Raw genomic sequence first — 24,514 nt, 5'->3', positions numbered from 1 at the left:
CTTTTCACAATACAGTTCCACACTCTTGTTTTCTTAAAACACCCTTGCCTGTTATGCTATTAAAATTTTAAAAATCAATGAGTAAACCCAGTATTCTGGCAAGGACTAATTTCAAAAACAATGCTTTTATTTAATTGGGGAAAAAAGTTCATTTTATTACAAACACTAAGTGAGCCTGATAATATCCACCTGAAGTCCTGCGTGTTTAGTAAGACAGCTCTCTCCAAATAAAAATGATTGCCATTTTTTTAAAAAGCCAAATACAAAAGTATTCATCTTTTATTGCTGCATAGCAAATTACCACAAACTTATTAGCTTAAAACGCAAATTGATTACCTCATGGTTCTGTAGGTCGGAAGTACAGGCACAGCATGGCGATTCTCTGCTCAGAGTCTTACAGGCGGAAATCAAGGTGTCAGCCAGACCTCACTTCTACCTGGTGGTTCTGGGGAAGAATCTCTTTTTCAAGCTCCTTCACGTTGTTTGCTGAATTAAGTGATGGTGGTTGTAAGACTTAGGTCCCTGCTTCCTTGCTGGCAAAGGCCTGCTTCCAAATGATGGAGGATCCTCACATCTTTACCATGCGGTCTCTTACATCTTCAAAGTCAGCAAGGGAGAATCTCTCTCCTGCTGGAGACCTCTCACTCTTAGAATCTCTTTCGCCAGCTAGAGCCCAGTCCCTTTTAAAGGCTCAGCTGATTAGCTTAGGACTACCAAGCTAGTCTCCCTATTTTAAGGTAAACTGCTTTGAGACCTTAATTACCTCAGCAAAAACTCTCCACACCTGTTACCTAGGTACCTAGATTAGCATTTGATTGCATAATCGGGAGGAGGTGTGTGTATACCAGAAAAGTGGGACTCTTGGGGTCCATTTCAGAATTGTTTCCTACAGCAAGCAAATCAAGATTATAAATCTCTCCAATAGGAAATAATAGGTTATTTATATACTGTAAGTCAAAAATCTTTAAGTATATAAATGCAATGCTGAATTTTTTTCCCAGCATTATTGAGATCTAATTGACAAACACTATAAATATTTAGGGTGTGTGCTAAAAAACTCACCTCAAAAAGCCTCAGCAAAAACTCTTCACACGTGTTACCTAGGTACCTAGATTAGCACTTGATTGCATAATCAGGAGGAGGTGTGTGTATACCAGAGAAGTGGGACTCTTGGGGTCCATTTCAGAATTGTTTCCTATAGCAAGCAAATCAAGATTATAATCTCTCCAATAGGAATTAATAGGTTTACATACTGCAGGTCAAAAATCTTTAAGTATATAAATGCAATGCTGAATTTTTTTCCAGCATTACTGAGAAATAATTGACAAACACTGCAAATATTTAGGGTGTGTGCTGTTTTGATATATGATATATACTGTAAAATAATTGCCACAGCAAAGCTAACATATCCATCATCTCACAGGTGTGTGTGTGTGTGTGTGTGTGTGCATGAACATTTAAGAACTACTCTCTTACCGTATATCAAGGAGCCTGTCTTCCAGAAATAAGTTTTCTTGATAAGATAGTCTGCTGTTAAGGTACAGTAAGTAAAACTTAGGAACAACTTAAAGGAAAGCAATATGACATAAAAATTCTGAAAGCCAGCTCTACATACTTAAAAAACTCAGTTCAATCATATCTAGGTAATTGATAAATCTCATTATGGTAGCTTAATGATTTTTAAAATATTTTAAATCAAAGTTTACATGGTGAAAGAATGCTCTATAGAGGACTAAGGAGGCACTAATCAATTTAATGATGTGGGAAAATTAATTCAAAATTAATAATGAAAATGACTAATTTTCATATATTTTAGCCATTCCCCCAAATTAGTTAGGAAATGTGCTTTAGAGAAAATCATCAAGGAAGAAATAAGACTAGATTTAAGGTTACAGCCAGGGAAAGTTAGTAGTAGTAAGAGTATATCCCATTAGCTTTGCCAATCAAAATTATTGTTACAGAAATTGTAAAATGCATACTCTTTTGTATATATTTATTGTTCCTCTCTCTTTGATAATCCTTAGCATTATCACTTAATGTAAGAAAGAACAGGACAGGGAATTAAGTAACCTCAGTTCTCATCCTGCTGTGCAACTTTGGAAAAGTCATTTATTTCTGGGCCTCACTAACTGTGTCTGTAAAATAAAACCATTTTAGAATTTGGGAGCTGAAATGGACCTTTGAGATCATGATCTTTATAGTTCCACCCAGTTCTAAAGTCATATTTACACAAACATCAACTTTTTAGAGAGGGAATATATTCCACGTTGAGAAATGTATTACTTTAATGGATATAACAGGGTATTTTGTTTCCTGATTGCAATAAGTTATCACTTTTAATTTTAGAGTAAGTTTCTACAGATGTTTTAGCATTTCAATAAGTGAATCCTCTTGCTCCTGCTCCCATACCCTTGCAATTCAACACAATGACTACTCTTTTGCTTATGTAGTCAAGTTCTCTATTTACATCAGTTGAAAGAATTTCATTATCCTACAAAGTTACAGATGCTTCCAATTTTAAGGCATAATGTATTATAATCAATTTGGTTTTCTTGTAATAATAAAGCCTTGTCAGTGACCTGCTTGGCATGATGTACAAAAAAAGAGAGAAGGCAGAATTCACAGTTATTCTGAACTTTAGTATTATATTGACATTCCTGGACCTCTGATATAATTTAATTCAATTCACATCTACTGAGAATTGTATCTGATTTTGTGCCATAGCATAAGTTTCCTAGGGGCATCTTTTTATCCTAAGCACAAAGCACAATGTTTAGAACTTAGTGGGTTTTCAAAATGTTTCCAGAATGACTATATATAATTCACGGTCTCTGCTTCCAGAGAGCTTATAATATAGCAGAAAAGATGGAAATATGACAAATGACAAAATGAAATAAAATACTAAACCACATGGTGGTGTCTGTGTGATACAGAGTGGCCACCAGAGATGTTAATGTTGTAAACCCTGGAACCTGTGAATATGTTGTTACACAGCAAAAGAAAACTTAGGTTGCAGATGGAATAAGGTTCTGATCAGATGACCTTAAATCACATGAGCTCTTAAGTCAGAATGAGAAAGACAGAAGAGTGAGTCAGACAGATGTGACATAAGAAAAACCAGATACACCTTCGTTGGCTTAGAAGAGGTAGAAATGGGGTCAAAAAAGCCAAAAAAAAAAAAAAAAAAAGAAAAACATGGGTGAATGCTAGAAGCACAGAGCAGCAAGGAAACAGCTTCTTCCGTACAGCCTCCGGAAAAGAAGACGGCCCTACTGATACCTTGATCTTAGCCCACTAAGACTCATTTCAGAATTCTAACCTACAGAACTGCGAGAATACACTTGTGCCGTTGTTTTACGACACTGTTTGTGGTATAATAGTTTGTTATGGAAGGCAGGGGAAACGAAGCTGACGTCACAGAATTAGTTTCACCTGTGAAAAGGCTTCACTGTACTGGTATTTCACTGAGCCCTGAAAGGTTTGGGTGCAGTGTAGGAAAACAGTTGTCTGGAGTTAAATTCTCGCTATTTCAAATATGGTCCTTTCCGAACAGCACTGGTGGAAAATGCCCAATTTTTGGAAATGCGAAATGTCACCTTGGAAATGCAAAATGTCACCTCAGGCTGCACAACAGACCTACTGAGTCAGCATCAGCATTTTAACAAGATCCTCAAATAATTTGCATTCATATTAAAGTTTGAGAAGCACTAGGTTAAATTTAATAAAAACTTTTTAAAGGTGCAGAAATCTTTGATTCTTCTTTTTTGACACACAAATGGTTGGAAAAAAAGTATTTAAACACACCAGGTTGCTATTTGTTACCACTGCCAATAGGAAAAAATTTAAAAAATCTGCTCTTAATGAAGAAGGCCTTTCACCCTTTAGTAAAATCCATCTGCCCCTACATACAAAGGATTTTCCTTCTTTGAAAACTCCCATGAGTTGAAAGATTATAAATGTCAAGATTTTATTACCTTAAATAAATATTAGAATCCCTGGAAGAATACTCATAGAGCCATCTTGTGGAGGACAAAATAATTTCAATCACAATATATTTTCTTTAATTACTTTAATATAAAAGACAGCAGTTTCACATTTCACATATTTGAAAAACATTTCAAAACCCTCTAATAAGTATTTAACGAAAATAAATTTATCGAAGAGAAACAATGACCACAAAATTAATCCTACCAAATCATTACTGAGACTTTTTGCATTACAATATTTGGAGAGCAGGTGAAGAAAATATAGAACAGAACATCAACATTTTAAAATGATATTCCACCCAAGCTTTATCTTTTTGCTAAATCTTATGGACACTAGAATATATATTCAAGATGTTGGTAAAGATATTCAGCAAGTCATACTTCAAAGATGTTAAAACAGCCCTCCACCAATAATATGGCATTGCAAACCCTTCTATCCCATCCTTTTTCAGTTAAAAGAGAGAATATTAACAGAGATTTAGTAACAGTGACCAAAATAAGAAATCAGTATAGTCAAGAAAGATATGTAATTATTCAACATCATTTGGTACGGATAGATCAATGCAACTCACTCAGTAAGTGGACAACATTGTGAGGGGAGTGGGTAACATGATTCAGAGTCCTGTGGGTAAATTCATATACGATAATCTTATTCCAATCAATCCGTAAAGTAAAAGCACTACATCCACATTAACATTATAACATCTTACAGTAATATAAAAGCCAAATCATCGTTGGTACGTCATTTTCTTTAAAGTGCACAATTTAAGAAAACTTCACAAGAGTCTGCACTTTGGAAAGATACGATCAGAGTACACAGTAGAGACAAAACAGGCACCTTCATTGTAATTTTTTTTTTAATAAATAAAAGCACATTAACAAAAAAGGAAGGTAAGCAGCACCGGAAGCCTTTGACGTTTGTAACTAAATGCTGGTACTCAAATGGTCTAGCTGGTTAAGTTTCACTAGGAGGCGCAAAAAAGGAGCCATTTTTGACTTAACATTTTAATTCTAGTAGAGATAAGAAGAGCTTGTGTGGGCTTACAGTCCTTCACCTGACTGTCCTTCACCAGTGAGTAGCATACCAGTTCTTCAAATGTCCTATACTTTGGAAAGCAGACCCGACTCTGGAGCACTCGCCTTAATTAGATTCTGAATTTCCTTGAATTTTGGATGGTCCTTATCAGCTACCAGCTGAAGCAGAACGGCCTCACTCGTGGTCACTATGATCCCGGTTCGAGCGAGACGCTTGAACAAAAAGATAAAGGCAAATCAAGAAATGAGCATGAGAATGAACACTATTTCAGAAGAGTAACACTATGCTGGGATGCAATAATTAGTGTCCTCTACTGAAACCGTGGTTCCCAGCCATATCATCAAGTTCAGTGATGGGGATGGATTTCAAGACCAGGCATACCACAAAGTCAATATGATTATTCTTAATATTAGTAAAATGGAGTAGAACGAGTAAAAGGGAATAGGTAGCCAAAGTTATGACATATATGTGCCCAGAACAGGAAAGTCATCAAGGCAAATGACTGTAAAACATGAGATGAGAGAGAGAAAAGGAATGGTTGTTACTACGTGCCCATCACTGAACATCTGGACATTTAGTTGCTGCTATTTCCTGAACACTCCTGGCAGGTTTGTGCTTCATGTCTTACTCATTCATTGACTCAAATGAGGGCTGCTTGTGACTTCTAAATTTATTAAACTTTTATTTCTATTTCTACTACTGAGATTTTTTAAAAGGTGCCTCTGTCCACTTTTCCCCCTCTGTAGTTTAACTGATAATACATGAGATCGTGATGCATATTAATACTTACGCCTGGCACTCCTGGCATTTTGTAGCTCTTCATGTTTTAAAAATCGAGGGGAGTGTAATATTTTAAAGCTCCATTAGCTGTACTACAGATATAATTGTAGCTGCTAGAACATTACATTAGTAATTTACTATCAAATTTCATATAAATTGTTTAATTGGATTAAAACTACTATAAGAATTAAAATGATGGTTCTTAATTTCTTTTTACTGCACCCAAACATCTGACCTATAGCATATGAGTCCTTCCTACAATTAAGAGTTCCCTTGTCTAGAAATGACTGGTGCTAAAAGAGCTCTCTCTGTGTCAGGAGACCCCCTGGATGATAAGAGAACCACCACTACTGCTGCCATCATAAACATTTTAATACCACTAAACAAGAGTGTAAAATTCAAGGTTGTGTAAAGTTTCACTGATAGGTCAAAGAATATCCTTGCCAAACTGCCCCAGTGGAATCATAATACTAAGGACAGAAAGCTCAAGGAGGAAAAGAGAGACAGAAAGGAGAAGGGAAAGGGGAAAGAAGGGAAGGAAGAGAGCAAAGAACAAAAAGTCGGGGGTAAAGGGTAGAGAGAGGAAAGGAGGAAAATAGAAGAATTCTATAGCACAGATTCATTCTCTGGATTTATGCGTTATCAGAAATCCCAGGGGAAAAAAAGACACAAACTGTTATCACAAAAAGCATATATGTAAAAAGCATGAAAGAGGAAGTGGTTGGAAACAATTCCTAGGTAAGTCAGAGGAAAAAACCCAGGAAGCCCTTGCATAGCCAAAATATCCTTGCAGAGTGTAAGTCAGTCTTCCTTCAATGGCTGTACATCAGCAGACTGAACCTTTCCACTGGCAGACTCTTTATTTTTATCCGTAATGAAGTATAAGGGAGTATAAGCCATAACCTACTTGTCAGAAAGCAAGCTTGGACCTTAATGACCAGTACAGAAAAGGGTGCAGAGCAGCTAACCAGAACTTTGCAGCAATTTTTTAAAAAAACAAAATAAAAAAAAACAAAAACAGCAGCTATTTATGGGGGGGTTGGGGGCCTGGGGTAAGGCCATAAGCTCAGACACACACCAGGTGTGAGTTATCTCTGAGGATTTTTTTAAGACTTCTGGAAGCCCTAATTTCCTCCTCCTTGCTTTATAGTCAGCTGATTAACCATATCAAAACCATTCAAAAATATGAAAAGATCGTGTGCTTGCTTCAGACAGAAAGGCAGATAATAAATATGATAAGCTGCAGTCCAGTTGTATGAAAACAGCACTGAATGTCAAGTCATTCATGTCCAGCTCTCCCCATCACCAGCTGCCTGCCCTGCTCAGCCCTGCCTTCCTTACTGCTCACTGTTGAATCAATGGACTTGCAATGATTCAGTCTGAATCAAGGACTAAATCACAGGATTTCAATGTCTGTGAGAGTGCTTTACACTGTATACTCCAATGTGCCAATAAAGGTTAGTTCTCAATAATCTCCCCAGTTCCTTAGTGAGACAGGAAAGATAAATCTGTTCCCAGGTCTAAGGAAGGAATCTGGTGACGCTGCAAGAAGCCTGTCTACAATGTCCAGCCCTCCCTAGTGCTCTACTGACCTAAGCCTAACAAGCCTCAGTGATGCTGAGACTCAGGTGGCCATAGCAGGGGCAGAGTGGGAAGTGTACATCACAGAAATACATTTTAGGAAAGTGACACCCATACACTATCACTTTGCTTCAAGATTGACATGTGGCCAACACTGACTGGGTTTTAAAATCATCTAGCCAGGAACCTGTGTTAGAGAAAGGTGTAGCTTAGCAAATGCAATGGTTTTCAATCTGGCTCTTAGCCATTCCCACAGTGCCTGCCCTTTCCCAACCAAAGAACGTGCCTGAGCAGAGAAAGAACAGCAGGAGCTTTCCAGACATACCTAGCAAGTCCCTGCCCACCATCCTGACAATGCTGGTCCCAAGTCCACTTTCTCTCCTGGCTTAAAAAGGGGCAGTTAAAACTCCAGCCATTTAATGCACACAGGTACATGTGCATTAGACTTCTGAAGTTCTCCCCTTACACTTGCAAAACTAATCCAACTAGGCCAAAGGAAAAGAAGGATTGCTCTGACCCACAAACCTAAAAAATGCATGTGCACTAAGTCATGAAAGCCTCAGAGAGGGGGGAAAAAGACTAAACCCATTAGATTTCCAAGCAACACTAAAACTCCCCGGAAGTACAAGGACATCAAGGTCAAGAGAGGATTTTATTCTCTTATTCTTCACGCACTCTACAATTGTTAATTGAAAGGAGTAATGTCTTTCAGATGACAAATACCCAGAAAACATTTCTTGAATAAAGCACATGCCACAGACCCTGGTACAGTGAAGTTTCAATAATGCAAACTATGAATCTTAAAATAATCTTAACAGGCAATATAGCTAGTCTTGGGAATTATCTTCAGTAGTTATGTTCTACAGGAATAGAGAGGAAGGGGAGAGGACCACAATGGTATTTTAACTTTCACACTTATGGAAACAAACCAGAACACTTAACATTGCCCCCCTCCTCAAATTTAGGAACAAGGTAAATCGCCTCTGTATCAAATCAAGACTAAAAGGAAAAAAATTTGCAATACGGCAGGTCTTCCCTATCAATAACCACCTGACTTATCTATGATCGGTTTTCCCTTTCAACCTCAACACTTTAACCCCAGGCAATGTTGGTGCTCCAGGCCCTTCCAAATCCACCCCAGACAACAGATTCTTTCCCTCCCTTCTCAGAACTTCCAAGAACTAGTCCCTTCTGGGTCTTAGAGGTTATATACTTACACATTTCTGGTGACTAACCACGTGAAGACAACAATCAGTAACAACAAAAAAAGCAGCAGCTAACATCTGAGTATTTACTATGTCATGCACTATCCTAAATGCTATCAATATATTATCTCATTCCATTCTCACAAAAATCCTATGATCTTGTTGCTATTATCATTTCCATTTCACCAATGAGAAATCTGAGGCATAGAGATTACACAACTTGCTCAAAGACACAAATTTACAAAACACCAGAACCTTCCTTCAAACCCACATTATCCCCACATTGTGTGGACTCCTAATCCGAAAGATTACAGATTGCCTCTAAAAAGAATGGTTCAGATGGGAATTGTTTTTAATCTGAGTCTTGTGCAAAGACAGAATTGCCAATCAAAATTTTGTCATTAAGTTGCCATAACAAAGACATATCTAAGAAAATATGAATGTAGGAGAAAAGTCCTTGAAAAAAGTCCTTTTTTACAAGTAAGGAAGTTTGTTTTGTGTTTTTCGTTTTTTATTTCCAAAGGTCTGGACCTCAGCATTACAATAAAGGTTTATCCACAGTGGCTGAAAGAGCTGCTGGCTGAGGTGGTGAGGACCTGACAATGAAGTATTTAAACTCAGGTTACCAGGAAAACCTGAAAAGTAGGAATTGATTAACTCATGACTATAAGAATAGATTAAAGGTCTGACCGGGCACAGTGGTTCACGCCTGTAATCCCAGCACCTTGGGAGGCCGAGGCAAGTAAATCACCTGAGGTCAGGAGTTCGAGACCAGCCTGGCCAACATGGCAAAACCCCATCTCTACTAAAAATACAAAAATTAGCCGGGTGCAGTGGCGGGCACCTGTAATCCCAGCTACTCGGGAGGCTGAGACAGGGAGAACTGCTTGAACCCAGGAAGTGGAGGTTGCAGTTGAGCCAAGATTGTGCCACTGCACTTCCAGCCTGGGTGACAAAGCAAGACTCCATCTCTCTCAAAAAAAAAAAAAAAAAAAAAAAAAAAGAAACAAGAAATGGATTAAAGGTCTTTGTTGAGATTGGAAGAAGCAGCAATACTTAGTACCTAACTACCAGAGAATCTAATAGCCTAATGGACTTGAAAATAGCTAAACAAAATAAATAATTTCTATTTGTAATCTCAGTATAGGATTCTGCTTCAGCAATAATAGAGAAGGGAGAGCCAATAAGGACCCTAAAACAACTGCTGTGGCCAGCTACCCGCCTGCTTCCCACCACCCTGTGGCCCTGTACTCACCCCTTCTTTCCTCTGATAAGGCCCTCCCCTTTCTCATTTGCTCTACCTTACCACCCTGGGGAACACAGTAGGCTAAAGGATGAGTTAGAATTCCTACTACAGACAAGGCAGTTCACAGGCCAGACTGTGCATAGAACACTGGAGGGTCTCAACAAAACAAACCCATGTATTTCCCATTCTCAATAAACAGTTAAAGAACTCAGCAATTAAATTCACATGCACATTGCTCTAAAATTATTACAAAATTAGAACTAAATATGAGAGAGAGAGAGATCAAACGAAATATGGAGTGAATATTTCCCAAGATTATGTGGTAGTTTGCTTTTTAACAGTCTTGGAAAAGAAAATGCTTGACATCCTACTGTTGGGCAATGTTGACTGAGAATTACAGACTCCCTGATTCCATGAGACATGGTGACACTCTAATGCCAGAGTACCATGAAACACTGGATGTAAGTGGTGTCCACAGTCAATGACACACCACCTAGTCCCAGAAATTCAAGTCTGAGGAAATCTAATAGTCATCTCTGGTTCCTGGATGCCACCCCACCCTATACCAAAATCCATGGATGCTCAAGTCCCTGATATAAAACAGCATAGTATTTGTATATAATCTATGCATATCCTATATACATTAAATCATCTCTATATTACTTATAATACCCAATACAATGTAAATGCTATGTAAATAGATGTTATTCTGTCCTATCATTCTATTTTTATTTTTATTGTTGTGATGTTATTTTTTATTGCTTTTTATTTCTGATAATTCTATCTGTGGTTGGTTGAATCCACAGACATAGAACCTGTGGATACAGAAGGTCCACTACATATTAAACTGGGTTAGGCCTGCTCTGCTCTAGCTTTTGGCTAAATGAGTTAAACCCAACTGAGCTATTTTTAATTTGCAAACCTCTAAACAGTTTAGGTTAGGCTTCTTGGAATATCTCCTAGTTCACGTATAAAACTAGGGCAAACGTATGACAAAAGATGTAAAGGAGTTTGTGGCAATGCTAGAAACCTTGATCTAAGGAGGAAATGAGACATAAAATAGGATATGGTGGTGAAGCCTTAAGGGTCAGTCAGTGCACAGTTGAAATCAATCAGTCTGATATTGCCAGACCAACTCAAATTTAGGAGGTAAACCTTTCATTACTGTTAAATATCCAGTATTCTTCTAATTTATTTGGAAAACTTGACAAATGATCTATTCCCAAGCCGGACAATTACCTCAAGGGCAAACATCCTGTCCATCATGCTTCTTGATGAGGTGGCATCAGCAACAATATGAACCTCGACTCCTCGGCCAACTAGCTCCAGGGCAGTTTGTTGGATGCACACATGAGTCTAGTAGGAAAGTACAAAAATCATATATAATAACATAATAAACTAAAAGTAGTTTACAAATGTACAACAACATGATAAAGCACACAGAGCACTACAGATCATCTAAGGACCTTGTTCTACATCTAGTTTTGCTTCTAATTAGCTAGATAATCTGGAGCATAAAACAGTATCTCTGGCTTTGGTTTATTCATTTGTAAAATCAGGAACTGAATTAGGCCAATGTTTCTGATACTAAGAACCTTAAACATATTCTTAGAGTTTTACAAGAATTTGTTAAAGATTTTGCTCCATGTGATCTGGATGACCTTCACATAGCTGATTTACTAGCACTCAGTTTTGGTGCGACTTTGAGTTTTTTTCTTCATTCACCCTAAGTGTCCAACATGAAGAATGAGTCTGCAGTCTTGCAGACTGAGAACTTAGTGGGAAAACTGAGTCATTATGAGGCACTCTGTAGTAAAGGTAGGCCAAGTTAAAAATAACTTATGACACGGGAAAAAAAAAAACCCAGTTCATATCATCCGCAAATGTATTATACAGATTCCATCTTTGTAAGTACTAACTTGTGTCAATTCATTAACAGATACTATAGAATAAAAACAGGCTTCAACAATGACTGAATCATGTATTACAACCAATGAAAGTACATTTCAATGATGCCACGTCAACTTTATCTTCACATGACAAGAGCGTTTTGGAGAATTATCAAATGACACCTCATTAAAATTAGCATTGAAGGACTACTCAAAGATAATTGTGATTGAGCATAAGGTCTAATGATGATGAACAAGCAAAAAAGGTGCAAAGCCAGCAACAGCACTTGGTACGACATATTTATACAAAACAGGCTTCTTCTTTACTGTGCCAAAATACAGAAATATTGAATATACATCTAAGCCTGAGGAAATATCTTTCTGTTAAAACCTACTACTACAAAAGTTACCTTCAAGTTGTCATAATCACATTAAATTAATATTTTGATTTCATTGTTTTAGTGTTTTTTTCATAATTTTTAAAATTTTAGTTTAATAGTTGTTTAAAAGCTAGGAATAAATCAATTGAAATCAGCAATAGGAATCCATTAGTATTTTTCCCCTGTAAAAAGATACATACATGATTTGAAGGACAATGAACTACATGACCTCCAAGGTTCTTCTAGCACAAAAATATGACCTAACTGAAATTCTACAACACATACATTAAAATAATGCCTTTGGTGAAAATGTATTCCAAAAGTAGTAGTTAAAAATACAGGACCAAGAATCAATCAGCTTACATACATTCAAGTCAGTTACACAACATCTCGGTATTTTAGTATCCTCTTTAATATGGGGAGACTACTGAGTATTTAGCTCTTACGTGGCTTAAGGGACTTAATAAATACACAGCTATAAAATGTTCAGATCAGTGCCATGCAAATAGTGAACATAATACATGGTGGCTATCTTTCCTCATTATTACTGCCTACCTGGCATACCATATATGAAATTACATTCCACAAATATTGAGTTTTCTATAAATAATATTGTGCCTAAACCATAGTAACAGGTACTTACTTCTACTCCAAATAATACAACACTCCTGACTCCGGGAATCTCTGCTAATGCCGCTTCTACTTCTGGTAGTACCATTGAAAACTTGGTCTTTGGAAGTACCAGTTTTACACCTGTTAAATCAATTTCTTGAACTGTGCTCCCAAGACCTTTAGGGTACTGTTCTGTTACAATAACAGGAATTCCTAAAATCCGGGCCCCTTGCAACTGAAAAAAAATAACCAAACACAAAAACAATTAGCTATATACATATATGTGTATATATGAGTGTATATCATGATTCAGCAAATATGACCAAATAAGTAAACAAGCATACCAATCTCTGTCCCACGCTAATAATATCCCCAAAATACTTGATGGCTGGTCTGAACCTTTCTTGCATATCACAGCAGAAAAACACAGTGCTTGAAGGTGTAAGATTTCCCAGGGTAGTGAGCTGAGGAAAAAAGAAAAAGAATGATTTAGCACTTGTTGTACAATGACATTTATTTTCAGTGGAGGTCAATAAAGGAAGAAAAATGGTCCTACTGTTTGAGCCAGTAAGTCAATTTCTACAGCTATTATCCAAAAAAAGTATCTGAATTACAGGAAAAAAAAAAACTCAAAAAGATGTTCTCTGAATTGCTTTTAATAGCGGAAATTAGAAATGAACCAGCCAACAATACAGATATGATATAACACATTTTAACACATTCACATGACAAAACATTTTTTAGCCAATTAAAAAACATATGTATATGTCTTCAAAGAATTCATACCATCCAAGGAAAAATACTCATAATGTTAATTTTTAAAAAGTGCAGTTCAATAGTATTTCAATAATGTAAAAATATGAATAAAAGTAGTAGTACATTACAATATTAACAAGTGGTTACATAATTGAGGTGTTGGTAATTTCTTTTTTTATACCATTCCTATATTTTCCAAGTGTTATTTAAACACATTTCCTGAATGTTATTTGAAGAAATTTCTTTATAATCAGAAAAAGTGTTACAACAGAAAAAAATCTGATGTTGCTGCTTGTAAGTATAAAAAGTAAAACTTAAAATATCTGTAGCAGGAACATAAAAACTAAAAACAAAAAACAGACAGAAGCAAATCCAGAATTACTGCTATCATCAAGATAGAAATATGAAAATGCTATTCTCAAGAATAATTTTTAGAGTTCAAACAAAATGCAACAAAATGATACCAAGCACACCACTGCTGTTAAATGAACTGTCGTTTACTTCACAAGGAAGAGACCTATATTTGACATCTTCATTCTTAAACTATAGTTATCACAATAAGGAAAGTCAATGAATTAAGATGAAAAGTGGATATTAGATTACCAAACCTCATATTAGCTGCTGTAGTCGGTCTATAACAATTTGGGCCCAATATGGATCCACCAAAAAGCAAAAATCACCATTAAATATGAGAATTTACTCTCACTGGATTCTTAAAAGTCTGAGTTGCTTTTCTTTCTTTTGCAAATTGCAGGAAGTTCTGTAAAGGATGTGTTCTGGTCCTGAATGAACCATTATCAATACCCTTACTAGCCGCTCCCTTAAATCATCCCTCTAATTATCCTACTTTACTTCCCCTAAAACCACCTACAGATAACGATTATTAATAATATTCTAAAAGAGTCTGTGTCTGGATTACATGGTGTGGCTTCACCACCAGCACAGCCTTAGACTCTCCTTAGTATCTCTGCAGGGGTTGACTCTCTGGAAACAATTACTACATGAATTAAATTAACCATTAAGAAATCTTTAATCCTTAATGATATAACTGTTCTAATTGGTTTGCACTTTGTTTTATCTATGTCCTGGTCTGAAGTACCCTGGCACTTTAATCTCCCTCTGGTACTGACTCTATAGATGTGTATTAACTAGCTATGCACAATCCAATACCAAATTCATGTTAGAATGTGAGAGCCATCTGTAATTCCTACTCTATGTATAGGGTTTTCCTACTTTTCCAATAAAGTATGATTAAAATAAATTCTCAAGCATATTATATCTTCTAGCTTTGGCTGTTTCTTTTCTTAATTTTAAATGCAAGTATTATGCCTCCACTTTGGTCATTTTCAAAAGCAGCGACTAGGATCTTATATACAAATATAAATGCATTGCTGGGAAGGCTAATTTTTGTGCATTTAGGATACTATTTTAAAAACCAATCACTAAATTCTCTGTAAACATCAAATATTGACTCAAAAGGCTCAATATCTACATTTTTATAAATTTGCATCATGGACTCCTAGGCATCCACAATGTGTTTAGGGCACACTACATAAAGCAGTTTGCCTGCAGCAGACCTACTGAAACAACCATAATGCAACTAAGCCAGTCTCACCATTTCACAACAGGTGAGAACCAGCAAAAACAAAAAAAAAATTTGAAAAATAAAATTCCTGGGCAGTTGCGTAAATGTGGTGGAGGCCATTCACTAACACGCTTAGAGCTTACACTTGCTTAGAATTCCAGCTCTCGGATCCTATTTTATACTGTATTGACTACCTCTGTATACATTCCTAACAAGTTTCATTGTCTGGATTCTAAATTAACAGAAGGCTATAAACAGCCAATCAGAAAGGAAATTGCTGGAGGCAGGCAAACTGATAGCAGCAAGAAATGATGGCTGACAGAGAAAAGATTCAAAATACAATAAAAACAGATCAAAACTCAAATAATGCTACAGTCTAGACCTCCAGTGGAAGAGTAAAAAGCTGTTCTAACTTATAAATTAGGAAAACATCATTCCAGCCCACTCATTAAGAAAACTGTTAAATTATATATTTCAGAAGGACTACATTATAAAATGGTCAAGATACTTTTAAGTTGAGGTGTTTAAAAGAATAAATCCTTACCTACCCAGGAATCCTAAATATCCAGAGTTGTGGTCTCCAGTTCTTGCTAGCTGGTGTTTCCTGCCCTTCATTTTAGCTATGGGTTCTGGACAGGGGACTGCATCAGATGTGTCATATTAGACACACATTGAGGAGGTCAAAAATACAGCCCTAAAATCCTCACTGCCCTGGGAAATCTCTCTAGTATAGGAACTTACCATCCACAAACTCAGTAAACAAAGAAACCATAGAGAATACAGTGGAAAGGCATGTTTTTAAAGCAGAGTACAGGTTACAATTTACTGAATAAAAAATACCCTACCTTTCATAGACATTCTCCACATGCTCTTGAATATGATGTGGAGAGTATCTATGTAAGGTGTTTAACTCCCAACATCCTCTTGAATGTGGCTGCACTTAGTACTTTGCTTCTTATGAGGAGAGTATAGAGGGGGAAGAGTAACTTTACAATGGAGAGACCTGACGACTGTGTCTCAGCCAGGTGATCAAGATTAATGTCATTAATGACATCATGTTAATAACATGTACCCTTGATATGATGTAATGAGAATGACCCTCGTGACCTTCCTCTTGAAATTTCACAACCCCGGTCCAACAATGAGAAAAACATCAAATGAATCAAAATTGAGGGACATTCTACCAAAATATCTGACCAGTGCTCCTCAAAACTGTCAAGGTCATTAAAAACAAAGTTGAGAAACTGCTACAGACTAGAGGAGCCAAAGGAGACAAGACAACAAAATGTAATTGGTATCCTAGTTTGGATTTTGGAACAGAAAAAGGACATTAGGGAAAAGCTAGTGAAATATGAATAAAGTGTGGTTTAGTTAATAGTAACGTACCAATGTTGGTTCTTTGGTTGTGACAAATGTACTGCAGGAATATCAAATGTTAATGTTAAGGAATCCAGCTGGGCATGGTGGCTCATGCTGGTAATCCCAGCACTTCGGAGGCCAAGGTGGGAGGATCACTTAAGCCCAGGATTGCAAGAGCAGCCTAGGCAACATAGTGAGACCTTGTCTCTACAAAACATCTTTTTTTGAGACAGAGTCTCACTCTGTCGCCCAGGCTGGAGTGCAGCGGCGTGATCTCGACTCATTGCAACCTCCACCTTCTGGTTCAAGCGATTCTTGTGCCTCAGCCTCCCAAGTAGCCAGGATTACAGGCGTGCACCACTGCACCCGGCTAATTTTGGTACTGCTAATAGAGATGGGGTTTCACCATGTTGCCCAGGCTGGTCTTGAATTCCTGGGCTCAAGTGATCTGCCTGCCTTGGCCTCCCAAAGTGCTGGGATTACAGGTGTGAACCACTACACCCAACCCAACCATATATATATATATATATATTTTTTTTTTTTTTTTTTTGATTAGCTGAGCTTGGTGGCCCAGCTCCTCAGGAGGCTGAGGTGGCAAGATCCTCTGAGAACGGGAGGTCGAGGCTGCAGTCCAGCCTGGGCAACAGAGCAAGACCCTGTCTCACAAACAAACAAACAAACAAACAAAAATAGGGAATCTGGGTACAGGAATATAGGAACTCTCTGTACTATCTTTACGACTTTATCGTAAATCTAAAGCTATTCTAAAATAAAAAGTTAGTTTTTTTTTTAATGGCCTCCCTATGCTATGATATTTGGGGGAATAACGTCTATATCTTACAAACAGAAAAGAACTTTTGTGGCTACCAAAAACATACTGAAAAACTTTAATCATGTCCAACCAATCCTCCCAAATCCTCACCCCAAATCCACATGAATTCCAACAGGCTGTTAAAATCATACAACTCTCTAAATTTCGGAAATTTCTTACTTTGACTCATGAAGTTCTCTTAAACCAAAATCTTTAAGGTAATTAAAAAATATCGCCAGTAGCCAAACATTTACATGTTGCAACTGTAAGACAGCCAGTCCTGCCTCAGCAAATTAAAAGTGGACTGGACCAAATGTCACCAGGAGTAAAAGCATAGCAATTACAGATCTATGCATATTTAAGGAATATAAACAAATCACATATAAATATATGTATCTACACACCTTCGTATATATCTATATGCCTACACATAGTCCTACACACACATTTGCACATGATACATATACAAATATATATATATTTAAATATAAAAAGTTGATCATAGCCAATGGCTTCCTCAAGCAAGAGTTTAAGAGATCAGATTCAAGTATAAATATTTTGTCTACTTTCTTAAGAATTGTCATAGCTGGGATTTGACCTTAGATTTCATACTCAAAAGACTTTTCACATCACCCAGCCCCATAGCAAATTACTATAGGGATTTGGAATAATTAAAATTTGAAACTGTAAATGCGATGTTTAAAAAATTTGGTAGTCAATTAGAGTCACAAAATAGGCATGATCTGTTTGGGAGAAAGTCTGGAAGGGGACCTGGGGCATCGTTATTTCACTCCCAAGTGTTTCTGAGGAAATCCGATGACCACAGCTATAGTAAGGCCTGGCTCCAATGTCAACTCACGTACAACAGAGGTCTGTGATGTGACTCCCCCAGGTTACAAAGATCCCCTTTATAGCACAAGCCTCAGTAGGCATTAGAATCTGAGTGCAAATCTCAATTTCACTAATTTCGATTACATGAACTTAGGTAAATATCTCCATATGCAATTTCCTTATCTGTAACACAGCAAGAAAAATAGTATCTACATCATAGGGGTATTTCAAGGATTAAATGGGCTTCATATAATCAATCAATAAATGTATTAGGCTATTCTGATGTCCCTCATATATTAAACACTACACTCTAAAACTTAGCATATGTTAAAAAACTTACCCTCTAATGAGGATAAATATTTACAATTAAGATCCCTTTAGAAACCTATAAATATATTTATAGGAATGCTAACATTGCATAACTTGTTATGTTAACATAATATGCAGAATAAGGAAAGTGAATCATAAAGTAATTTATAAAGTAGATTTCCAGATGTTACCAAGACCTTACCAAATCACTAAGACAAGATTGTTCCTGGAAAAACAGATCAGGGACTTTTTAATTTAGGCTGTGAAATAATACTTATTGACTCTTATTTTTACAACATATTCACCTATTGTGAACATTGATGTCACTGGCATAAGGTTACAACCCTAGCTTATCAGTTAAGATATGAGTTTTTTAAATCCCCAAGGGAGGCCAGCTGTCTCCACCCACCCCAGGGGTGAGGACTGAAGGATTTCTTAAGACTGTGCCTCAGACTGGGGTGAAGGTGAAGCTAGACAAGCCCAGGACCACAATGACATTTGAATCTACATTAGGATTCCCTTGGTTAGCTAAACGCAAGAAAAAAAATTCAAAATTCAGATCATAGCTCCTACTCTCAAACACAGTTTATTTATAGGTAGCTCTAATGTATTCACAAGGAGCAAAAAAGGATACAATGCTTTAGGTATTATTCTGGAATGTTAATTTTTTTTAAAGTGACACACATCAAACCAATGGGGTAGAGACAATACAACCACCTCAAGATCCAGCTGTCTCCTCTCTGAGCATTAGCTCATCTACCCCCTCTTCCTGCCACGCTCCTAAGGCAAAGGTTTTGTAATCAAAAACCACTACCTTCAAACTATCAAGCCAAAGGCGAACAAGGTTCCTTTCCTCCTGCCTTCCCTCCCTTCCCACCATGAACCTGTCAGTCTCTTCTAGCTATAAAATGTTCATGCCCCTGTTTAAAATAATAATAATAGTAATAAACTTCCAAGAAAATGAAAGCTGGAGCAAAATGCCCTGCCAGTTAACCATCTTGGGAAAAGGTCAAAATAACCTTCCCTGGAACGCCCTTATCTTCTGGCCACAGAAAGCTGCCAAAGCCTTCCCTGCTATGTACAGAAGTAAAATCCCCTCACTGGCATCCTTCTTACACTGTCTATTTCCTCCTCTCTTCTCCGTAGGCTCTGTCTTTCCTGGCCACAGGCTGGAAAATGCACTGGTGGTAGCATGATACCACATTTATGTAAGTTCCCACAGTTAAATGTTTCCTTTACCTAAAACTTAGAAAATACCTTTTGAAAAACTAAAACTTTTAAGTCATAAAAATGACGTAAATCCCCACTACATAATCCTCTCATTTATATTCTTTCCCGTGTCTCAAAATTCATCAGATCTCAAGCATTTGGCAAAGCTGCAGACATACAAACCAAGCATGAAACATAAGCTATGCCTTCATCTACCTGAGCTGTCAGCAGACATTGTTACTTTGACAGAATATTTAAGAAAAGAAGTCACCAAAAACTTACCACAGCCTAATACTGGCAATGGGGGGTCTTAAAGATCAGTTCTCATAGAACCAATAACAAGCACGGGTGCAGTGTGGCAAAGGCAGCCACTGTGTTTCACAAGGTCATCAGCCACAGCTGTCAGAGTAAGCATGAAGGCAACTCATACCACGGCGCAAATGAAGAATACATTCTAGACTAACAGTACGTGAGCCAGGGCCACAGAGGCTCCAGGGCCCAAGTGTGGAGAAATAATAAATCACTATTTACGCAATGAACTACATGTGGCCAAACTTGTGCTCTTTGTCCCTGCCTTCAAGAAGGGGCCTACCATCCCCAGTAACATGGACTCACTGATAGGCAACCTTGAGTCTTCCTAAGTGACAAGCATTTATTCCAAAGAACAAGGAGCAGCATCAAGACAAATGAACAAACAAGAGCTCAAGTTTGTGACTTGTTTTCCAGACTGCTCCATTCTCATTAAACATGCAAGCAGTAGTGCTGTGTTCGGCTGTAAGTGACGCTCTGCATACGCCTGGCTAGCTCCTCCACACCCATTTGTGGAGGAGCTAGCCAGGCATATGCGGAGACTTGCCATGTAACCTGCAGCAAGTTACTCACCTCCACCTCCCTATGTTCTTCTGCACTTCCTCAAAGTGAAAGTTCATTTATTAGGTAAGGAACAAGAATTGAATCCAAGTTTGCATTCACTGTGCCAGGCATTTAAAGCTGCCACTCACATGTTGTGGAATGAACTGTATGGTCTCTTACAGCCATAAAACATCCAAGTCTCTAGGATTATGCTGTTAGGTTCCAAAGAATATAGTACAGTAGTCATGAGAAATATCATGACTTTCTGAGATTATACACACATATGCATACATATGTATGTGTGTATATATATCTCTCTCTTCTCATATAGACATAAATCGGTATCAGAAGGTATATACGGTATACAGTGTTTGCATATTTATGTATCTATCCCTTTCCTTTATCTATCTCTAAGCTAGGAGAGGCATCAGGCTGAAGAAGTCAAAGTATAACTACTAAAATGAGAGAATATAGAACAGAAAATATTTTTAAAGAATTAAAAATATAAAGCTATATAAATGCAAAAATATAACTAATGCTTAAGAATTATTAGACTAGTTGGTGGAAAAATTTCTTCTGAAGATGGAGTAGAGTAATACTATTGTTATTTTAAACCTCACGAAAAAAAAGTGAACTATACATAATCTCCTATACCAAGCAAAACACTGCAAAAGCCACAGGTGACCAGAATTATATAACGCCTTTTGAGAATGTACAAGCGTTTTCAGGTACATACATTTCATTAATTTCTAGAATGTTTTTAAGAGTTGCCAGACCAAGGCCCTGAAATTTTCAAATATAAAAATCCTACCTTGGAAGGGGGGGACTCTTACAGAGCTGGGGCCTAGTTTAGAATAGCATTATCTTAGATAAGAGCCCAGCCTCCCTCCAAGCCGTAACAGGAAATGCTTCATAAAGAAGTCTGCATCCTAAGTATAGTCCCAGACCTCCGCAGTTAGTATTTGGATTCTAGCCTTTATAAATGGACTTCTCAAAGGTGCATCCAACATCTGAGTATTCTGGCAGCAGTAACGTAAAAGGACTGACAAGGAAGGCTGCAGAGAGGTGTCAGACAGGAAAACGCTTGAAGACATAAAAATGAGGAGTCTTAAGCATCTAAGAACTGCAATTCCCTATCTGAGCAGCAGGTAAGATTCTGGGGTATCAGATCACTGTATCCAGTTCCAGGTTCTCCACTGGTAGAGAGTGCAGTCTCTGACTTTGTCCTCTGAATGCAGGAACTTTATCGAAGCTAAAGTACCTGCTTTGGACACTTCTGGCACAGGTGTTGGGGTGACAGGAAACATCATCAATTCAGCTGCCAACTACAGTGGAAAAAAACTAGGGAATAATCCTTAGAAAATGGCACTGTTAATGGGTACAAAAAACACAGATCATAGGAATAAGCTCTAGTGTTCAGTAGCACAATAGGGTGACTATAGTTAACAATAATTTATTGTATATTTCAAAATAACTACAAAAGTGAATTTGGAACAAAGAAATAAATGATAAATGTTTCAGGTAATGGATATTCCAGTTACCCTGATTTGATCACTACACTGTATGCTTGAATCAAAATATCACATCTCCTATAAATATGTACAACTATTATGTGCCCATAAAAACTAAAAACAAAAAAAGAAAGAAAATGACACTTAAATATTAAAATATCTTTTATCCCCGAATCCCACATTTCAGTTTGGTCTTCTGAAAAAATGACTTATCAGTTTCTCAGCTAAAGAAATGATATCGACAGTGTACTACCTAAATTATACCTTATATTCTTTCCTTTCCAAAATATAAATTCGCCAGTGAACAATCTGATCCTAAAGAGGACGGAAGATTAACCCGCCTAGCATGAGAGCACAGCTTAAAATAAATGCTATTAAGTAGTCCTCAGGCAGAACAACTTTCCCAGCCAGCAGGCCCAGGAACTCAAGGTCTAGCTTAAGTTGGGTATTTGTATTTAAGAAGGAATTACAATCATGGAGTCAAATGACTTTTTCAATGCAGACGACAAAACGTAATCAAGTCAGTAGACACTTTACTAAGAGGAGGCTAAGCAAATGGTTATTTGCTTAAGGTTAGGGAACTCTTAAGCCCAAGAACCTGAGAGCCTGGGAAGGCGGGGGGAATGGGTTTGACTCCCAAAGTTTGCGTTTCCGCAAGTGGTTAACACAACTCTAGGAACAAACCCTAAGACCAATACTCCCCACAATCTCATTTCCCCCCATTCTGCATCACCCATCACCCCAAAATAAAAACAGCTACTACAGCACAGCCCTTTGGTTACGCAGGAGGTTGGGACCTGCTCCTGGCATAAAAAGCGGATGCGGGCGACCGAGGACCACACACGTGGGGGCGTTCGCGGGCGCTGAAACCAGCTACGAGGCCCACGCCCCCGCCGGGGACAGCTGGTGACCATCACCTTTGGACAGGGGCATTCCCCAGCCGGCCCCGGAACTTGCGAAAGACGCGCAGCCCTTCGGACTCAGCCACTCGCGCAGGGCCCGGGTCCCGGGCGGCTCGGGGCACCTGAGGAGCGCGGCGAAGGCGGGGACAGGGACGGGGACGGGGACAGCACGGGGACAACTCAGGAACAGGGAGGCGCGCGGCCTCCCGCAGGACCCACCTGGATCTGCAGCGGCACGAGGCGCACCTTGCAGCGCTCGCTCACCGCGAAGCCCTTGGGCAAGTCCACGTACTGGCCCCACTCCTCGGCGAAAAGCTGCACCACGAATTTGCGGTGCATGTCGATCTGGTCGCCGTACAGGCTGAGGAACTTCTGGATGAGCAGCTCGTAGCCCGCCCCGTGTGGCACCGACGAGGGTCGCGCGAAGACTGAGAAACAGAAGAGCACCGGGACTGTGCCCGACGGCGCCCCCGCGCCCCCGGCTCCGCTGTTGGGGAGCGCAAGGACCGCTGGCTCCGCAGCCGCCATGTTCCCCCGAGCGTCTGCGAGCTCCGAGGCCGCCCAGTCGCACCCAGCCGGCCGCCGCGGCCCCGCCTCCCGTCGCTGCCAGCCCGCCCGCCAGCTCGCGGAGGCGAAGGGGCGTGTCCTGACGACCGCTGCTCGCGCGCTCTCCTACCCGCCCCGGAGGGCGGGCCGCGGCGGAAGGGTGGGTGGTGGGGCCGGGGTGCGCGCGTGAGCCAGGGAGCGCCTGCGCTCGCCGGCCGGGTCCGCCCCCTCCAGCTTCCCCGGCCGCTGCGTTCCCGCAGCTCCCCGCTCGCGCCCTTTCTGCCGCGGTTCTGACTGCCGGCAAAACGCCTAGTGGTCTCGCAGAGCCAAGACCCGCCTGGGCTGCCCCGTTGTTCTTGCCCCGGTGCTGCAGCTCACACAAGGGTTTGTACCACCCTTCCTCTAACGCTGGCCCTCTTTGCGGCTTCGCTCGCCTTCGAATGAGCAGTGTTCTTGGCAGTCTAGGGTTGTGGTTGGGTACACAGAGCCGCCAGGACGAGTTGCCTGTTGGCTCTGTGCAGAAGCATGCAGTCCTCCTCGAGATGGCAGTGGTATCTTACAACCAAAGGGACAGTCCGATAGATACCCTAAGAAGAGCAGCAGAATTTAATCCTTAGAGGGCCGGTCAAGGTTCAAGTTTTGTCTTTTTTCGGTCCCACAGAACACAGTATCTCTAGGAATGGATTTGATATCTGGCCTCCCTTCATCTCAACCTATTTCTGGGAGGACTTGGATTTGGGAATATAAATATTATTAAAAGCAAAACTCTGAACTTTATATTGAAACTAAGGATATCTGTTTTTAAGTAAGTAAAAGGGATCACTTTCAAATAAAACAATCCTCTGCCTTCTGCACACTGTAAGGCGCTATAATTAACTGGAATTAGAAAGCATGCATTATGAACAGAATTTCCTTGGAATTGAGTCCTGCGAAGATAGGCATGGGCCTAAACATAAAATTAGATTTTAGGTATTAAAGCTGTCCTCTTCTAAGAAAATAACCTTTAAAGCAGGTTTTCCCAACTGACACTGTTGACTTCTGGAATGGACATTTCTCTTTCTTGGGGTTGGGGCATCTTGTGCATTTGCAGGATATTTAGCAGCATCACCGGCTTCTACTCCCGCTAGA

The 24,514-nt window shown here is 39.0% G+C and overlaps 1 protein-coding gene across 1 annotated transcript; it reads right to left on the bottom strand.

The window, feature by feature from the left end:
- Positions 1-4,054: 4,054 nt before the first annotated feature.
- On the bottom strand, positions 4,055-23,452 carry ISOC1 (isochorismatase domain containing 1). The gene is made up of 5 exons (XM_004042442.4): positions 23,060-23,452; positions 13,060-13,179; positions 12,747-12,950; positions 11,074-11,190; positions 4,055-5,234 (listed from the first exon to the last, which is right to left on the bottom strand). Exons 1-5 carry the CDS (start codon positions 23,366-23,368, stop codon positions 5,088-5,090), a joined length of 897 nt encoding a protein of 298 aa, XP_004042490.1. The 5' UTR covers positions 23,369-23,452; the 3' UTR covers positions 4,055-5,087.
- Between the last annotated feature and the right edge of the window lie 1,062 nt (positions 23,453-24,514).

The sequence above is a fragment of the Gorilla gorilla genome, chromosome 4 (assembly GCF_029281585.2).
Source record: "Gorilla gorilla gorilla isolate KB3781 chromosome 4, NHGRI_mGorGor1-v2.1_pri, whole genome shotgun sequence".
NCBI lineage: Eukaryota > Metazoa > Chordata > Mammalia > Primates > Hominidae > Gorilla > Gorilla gorilla.
This window is presented reverse-complemented; position numbering and strand designations above follow the sequence as displayed.

Coding starts and splice junctions, on each gene's coding strand:
- ISOC1 (XM_004042442.4), bottom strand. CDS start 23,368: ATGGCGGCTGCGGAGCCAGCGGTCCTTGCGCTCCCCAACAGCGGAGCC. Junction 12,951..13,059: donor TTAGCGTGGGACAGAGATTG/GTATGCTTGTTT, acceptor ATTTTTTTTCAG/TTGCAAGGGGCCCGGATTTT. Junction 11,191..12,746: donor TTGTATTATTTGGAGTAGAA/GTAAGTACCTGT, acceptor CTTTCCTACTAG/ACTCATGTGTGCATCCAACA.